The sequence below is a fragment of the Lissotriton helveticus genome, unplaced genomic scaffold (assembly GCF_964261635.1).
Source record: "Lissotriton helveticus unplaced genomic scaffold, aLisHel1.1 SCAFFOLD_632, whole genome shotgun sequence".
Lineage (NCBI taxonomy): Eukaryota > Metazoa > Chordata > Amphibia > Caudata > Salamandridae > Lissotriton > Lissotriton helveticus.
Genome location: NW_027611833.1, coordinates 256,673 through 262,680, shown reverse-complemented (window position 1 = coordinate 262,680; position 6,008 = coordinate 256,673). Strand labels below are relative to the sequence as shown.

At 44.4% G+C, this 6,008-nt stretch overlaps 1 protein-coding gene across 1 annotated transcript; it reads left to right on the top strand.

Moving 5' to 3' along the window:
- The first annotated feature begins 565 nt into the window (after window positions 1-565).
- Window positions 566-1,504, top strand: LOC144806963 (olfactory receptor 1f45-like). Its single transcript, XM_078673018.1, has one exon. The coding sequence runs from the start codon at window positions 566-568 to the stop codon at window positions 1,502-1,504; it is 939 nt and encodes a 312-aa protein (XP_078529144.1).
- Window positions 1,505-6,008: the final 4,504 nt, after the last annotated feature.

Genomic DNA, 6,008 nt, shown 5'->3' with positions numbered 1-6,008 from the left:
TGATTTTAGTAGTTAAATACAGAAAGAAACCAATCTGTTTTGCTATATTTTGCTGTTTAATTTCCTAAAATACGACAGTCAGGAAAGTATGATTGTATATTAATCAATAAAATAAATGTAGAAATATACCATTTTACGACTCCATTTATTCTCAAAACACAAAATACATATGCAGAAATATCAATTAGGTGGCCAAAAAAGAAATATGGATAAATACAGATGGAAATGCTAAAAAATAATTACCATAAAACCGAGAGCCCTAATTTTGAATGAGAAACTGGATAATGTAATATTCAGAAAGCTAAATCCTTGAGATTCTGACAATAGCAAATCAATGGTCAATGGAAAGTAAAGGCAAGTATACATGTATGTATGGATGTATGTATATGGTATGTATGCAGCCCAAAACTGGCCAAACGCAGCAGAGCTCTGTATGTGGTCAAAAACAATCATAAAGCCAACGATTAATAGTGGAGGATGCTGGGTGGTGGACAGTTAATGCCATGTGATGTTTGCTATTAGGTTACTAAACACACTGTTTTGTTCATTCCAGTTCTGCATCAATATGGCGAGAGGAAACTGGAGCTCAGTCACAGAATTTGTCTTTTTGGGCTTTGTTAGTCGCCCAGAGCAGCAGCTGCCCCTCTTCATCATTTTCCTTGCTATGTATATAAGCATTCTGCTGGGAAACCTGACAATCATCCTACTCATCAGGATAGACTCTAGACTCCACACGCCAATGTACTTCTTTCTGAGCATCCTGGCCTGTGTTGACATCTGCTTCACCACTATGACAGTGCCCAAGTTGCTAATAGACCTGGTGTCATCGAAGAGGACCATTTCTTTCTCTGCTTGCATCACCCAGTTGCATTTTTTCTTTTCATTTGGCAATATGGACAGTTACACACTGGCAATAATGGGCTTTGATCGATTCATGGCGATATGTCATCCGTTACATTATGTACGACTCATGTCAAAGAAGTTCTGTAAAACATTAATAGCCTGTGCTTGGGTGGCTTCATCTCTACATTCATCACTGCACAGTGTCTTGACTGCCAGGCTAGTCTTTTGTGACTCCAATAAAATTGAACACTACTTTTGTGATCTCCCACCCCTTCTGAAGCTCTCATGTTCAGACACCACCATCAACGAGCTTGTACTATCCACAGAGGCCACAATATTCATAGGAACTCCCTTTCTCTGTATTGTTATCTCCTATTGCCAGATAGCTCCAGTCATTCTCAGACTGAAGTCCTCCACTGGAAAAAACAAAGCGTTCTCCACCTGCCTCTCCCACCTCACCTCCACAGTCCTATTTTATGGCCCTATATTTTTTACATATGCTTGGCCGTCTGCAGTCTTTACGCCTGATAAGAGCATATGGGTAAGTGTAGTTTACTCCATGGTGGCATCTTTTCTCAACCCTTTTGTGTATAGTATAAGAAATGAGGAGGTCAAAGGGGCATTCAGGAAGATGATAGTTAAAATTCAAGGGCATCAGTAAATCAGAAAAATGTAGTGATTTGTAACATATATTAATGTGGTGTGTAGGGGTGTACAAACCTATACATATAAAACATACATTTCATGACATTGTGGTTCTCCGATACACTTACATAATAACAATAAACCCTCACAAAAGCCATAAAAAGAATCAGTTTAAAGGAATGCTCTACTTATGATATGATCCCAACCAGTGAGTCATGATTCCCCCCAACGCACTGCAGAGGGGAAGCAGGTTATTTTGCAGAGAAATAACTGTTATTTTCAAGCAGTACCAACAATGTTACAGTCAAGAAAAGAACCCAATCACATTCCCAACCCATTTTAAAAACATAGAGAAAGCTTTAATGAGCGATTTAGGGGATGGTCTGGTGGCTTTCGATCTCCGGACCCAACACCTTTTTGCAACTACCATCCGCCTAAAATATACGCTCCCAGATAATAACAGCGATTTAACCCCCAAACATCCCAGTGACTCCCAAATCATTAGGTCCCCACTTTGAGAGATCGATTGAAGGTATTTTCCGCCCGCCTTAACTCCACAGGCCACTAAACCAACTTATTCCTGTGAGCCTATTGCCCTCAGATCTGCTGGCGCATCCCTAACACACCCTAGCTCCCCTAAAATTGCTAGGCATGTGCTATTACAGACGCCTGATCCCATATCTCCCATGAGAGGCCAAACGCCTGGTGTCAACTCATAGTATGCACACAATGAAACACTCTCTCCCATTCACTTCTGACACCCATCAGCTCCCACTGGGCCCAAGAATATCCGAAATCGGTTATATTGTCCAAGGCGTAGACTTTTATTCATATTACTCATATAAATCTACACAACCACAACGGGAGTAAAGTACTACTTGGATATATAAATCATTATTCACATGAACAGAACTTTAGCAACATCCACATGACATAAGGCAGTAAAGAAATTAGGCATAACATTATAATTGATTTCAGCTTCGCCATCCACATGTATTTTAATTTGTGGCCGACTCGTCCACGTCCACATGACAAAAGCAGTAAGGAAATTAGGCGTAACATTATAATTGATTTCAGCTTTGCCATACACATGTATTTAAATTTGTTGGCCGACTCGGCCGATCCAGCTGCGCACACTGTGCCGGCAGGCCCCAACGCGCTACAGCAAACATTGCATTGCTTGAAATACTGGCCACCGCATACCGCCCGGGCCACTGAGGTACCTGAACACAGGCAGCCTCCCAAAGAGTCCACACAGCCTATACATTGTGGGCTAGGGCAGTAGAGACAGGACCACCGGCAGGTCAGTCCCCTCCCCGCGCCTACCCTCGGCAGTAGAGTCCAGGACCACCAGCAGGTCAGACCCCTCCCCGCCTATCCACTGCACAGTTCCATTGTACCCCCTCTTGGGGTCCATCCAGTCGCTGAACCTCCATTTCTGCGCATGTCCCTTTTTGTGTTAACTGGCAGCGCTCCGCCCTTTGCCTTGATCTTCTGCCGGGTGGGTGGGTGGTTTCCGACGCTCTTGCGGCTTCCCCGGGTCCAAGGAGACAAAGAGGAGGAGACCCGAGGGACGCTGCCTTATAAGCTAACTGTAGTAAGTTTCGTTTTTGACACGTGTACCCACACGTCATCACGGAATCTGATCACGCAGACCAGCCCTTCCATCTGGAGCTCGGTTTCATGGCGCAACTAACGGCGCCCCTCCTCTAGGCGAGGGGGCGTCTAGTCAAAGCTATGTTTTATCAAGGTACTTTCATGGAACATTGCCGGTTTGAGGCATAGGGGTGCTGATCCGGACTGGAATAATTTCGAAGACTACTATGACATCTCTGCATTCGGGGAAATCTGGTCTACTGACCCTATCCACCAGCCCGGATATCTTAATTTCTATAGCCCAGCAATCCAGGGCCCTAGAGGTCAGCCATCGGGGGGTACTTACAATCTGGGTTAAACAAGATATTGGCCTCAAAATTCGGGCTTTATCCACAGATAACAATGACATCTTAGCGATCAGGCTCAAGATCGGCCAATATGGACCCATTGACATATAAAATGTATATGCGAGAGGTTTTAGCGGGGGCGCAAATCAGACACCATCAATGCCTTAGGCGAGCTTTTCGAAACTCTGTCTTGGGAAGCCTCTGAAATCATATATGGGGACTTAAATACACCATTAGAATCCCTCGATAGCGAGGATAATGAAGTGGCGAGGGAGGAGGATGAGTTGTGGGGTGTTCCTTCGCTCGTGCTCATGGCGATTAAAAGATCGACCGAGGCAGCAATTCAAATGAATATGGCCTTAGGGCAGCCAATGGTAGAACAGCATCAGAAAGACTTGGGGTATACACCTATAACAGCGGAGTACATTTAAGACGTATTGATTATCTCTTAGTTGATCTGAATATTTGGCATACCCTTGAGGACATGGTTGTGCAGGTACAAGTGGAGAGTGACCCCAATACCCTGTGCTCTAAATTTGCTCTTAGGGACTTTAGGGCACATTCACAGCCTAGTATAAACCATACCACAAGTGAACTCCAGCTCTCAAACAACATGCAGCAGGTAAAATGGCCTATGATCTTAGAACATCCTGCAGTCCCACTTTCTATAACTAATGAGATGGTCAACACAGCAAAAGCGATGGAGACATCTCTCCATAACTAACATTCGCTAAAGACATCACACAATTGCACTCCTCAGTATGTGCATACATTCACACCAATTTCCAAAGACCCAGCAAAGTTAGAATGAGAGATACAGACAGTAAACATCATTGGTACAACACTGAGTGTAGAAGTGCCTGTGGAGCTCTTAGTGACGTAATTAAGTAGGGAGATGTGGCAAGAGTGCGATCTGCTAGGACCACTCAGAAGAAGGTTACCATGGTTGCCAAAAAATCCTGGGACAAGGATAGGTGCTTAAAATCGAAATGTGTATGTGGTAGTAAACACTCACAACAATTCTGGCACTTGGTAAAATGGGGTTGGGGAGGAGTGGCACCACACTCAGAAAATAATGTCGACCCTAGCGAGTGGGTTATCCACTTTTTCTCCCAATATGCTAGTGATGATACAGATGTAGATGATTTAGGATTGGTACCATCACATCCTTACACCACGGACAAGGTATTTGCGGAGGCAGATATTATATCTGTCCTCAACGCTCTGACAGGGGGGTGAGCACCAGGGCTAGATAGTGTTCCTGCTGATATTTTCTTGCAGGACAGACCCAATTGGTCCCAATACATACTCTTACTAGCAAATACTATTGCACATGGTGCTCCTATCCCAGATACACGGAAGGGGGCAGAAATAATCCCAATTTATGAAAAAGGAGACAAGTCCATGCCCGCAAATTATAGGCCAATAAGCGTCATAGATTCTATATACAAAAGGTGGTAGCCCAGTTTGTGCTGGCCAAAATTCATGCATGGATGGATGAACACTCCATCATTAGCCACCTCCAAGCAGGATTTTGGGCCCACATAAGTACAATCGATCAGGTCTTCCGCTTTGCTACGATATACTGGTGGAAGGTAGTCCTCGTCAAGGGCAGCATGTATGCTGCCTTTGTCGATTTGAAATCAGCTTTTGACCTGGTCTCACAGCCCAAATTATGGGAGGTATTGAAATAGTTGGGGATGCCACAGGACTTACTCTGCCTCATTGTCCGCCTCCACGAGGGGAATTAGGCACAGATACGATGGGGGGCGCAGGGTAATAAGACAGATACCTTCCCGGTATGTAAGGGCGTTCGCCAGGGTTGTGTGTTAGCTCCCACATTATTCTCACTCTTTATAAATGGAGTGGCAAATTTTCTTGCTACTATTCAAACCGATCCTCCTATTCTAGCTGGCAGAAAGATCCCGATTTTAATGTTTGCAGATGACACTTTGATTATTTCCAAAACCCTAAGTGGTCTGCAACATGCATTGCGGTGTTAAGAAGAATTTTGTTTTATTCGAGGCTTAAAAATGAATGCTGATAAGACCAAGTTTATGGCTTTCAATCAACATAGATCCTTCAAGGGCAAAATAAAAATGGATGGGCTTCCCCTTGAGCAGCTCGATCAATTTTTGTTTACTTAGGCATCAAACTGCAGATGGAAATGAGGTGGAAATTTCATATCGATGCCTGGCGCTGAAACATCGGCAGTTAGAGGGTGCCCTGCAAAAGGAAATCAAGACCTCTCTTACAAAACCACTCTGCCCGGTCCTCCAAATCTATAACAGTGAAGTGGTGAGCTTGGCCCTTTATGGTGCTGAGCTTTGGGGACTGGAGGACATGACACAGCTAACAATTGACGAGAACAAGTTCCTGCGTGCAATAACTAGCCTACCACAAAGCCCATTGACGGTTCCTTTACGGAACGATCTGGGCAGGAATGCTATTGCAGACTATGCCAGGCTGCAGCCCATCCTCTACTGTCATAGGATATGGACTACTCCAGAACTGGCCGTGTACGCTGAGGGTCTATGGGACATCATCGATATGGATCAATTCCACAACATCACTTGG

Bases quoted from the DNA above. Each gene is read 5' to 3' on its own strand.
- LOC144806963 (XM_078673018.1), top strand. From the start codon at position 566: ATGGCGAGAGGAAACTGGAGCTCAGTCACAGAATTTGTCTTTTTGGGC.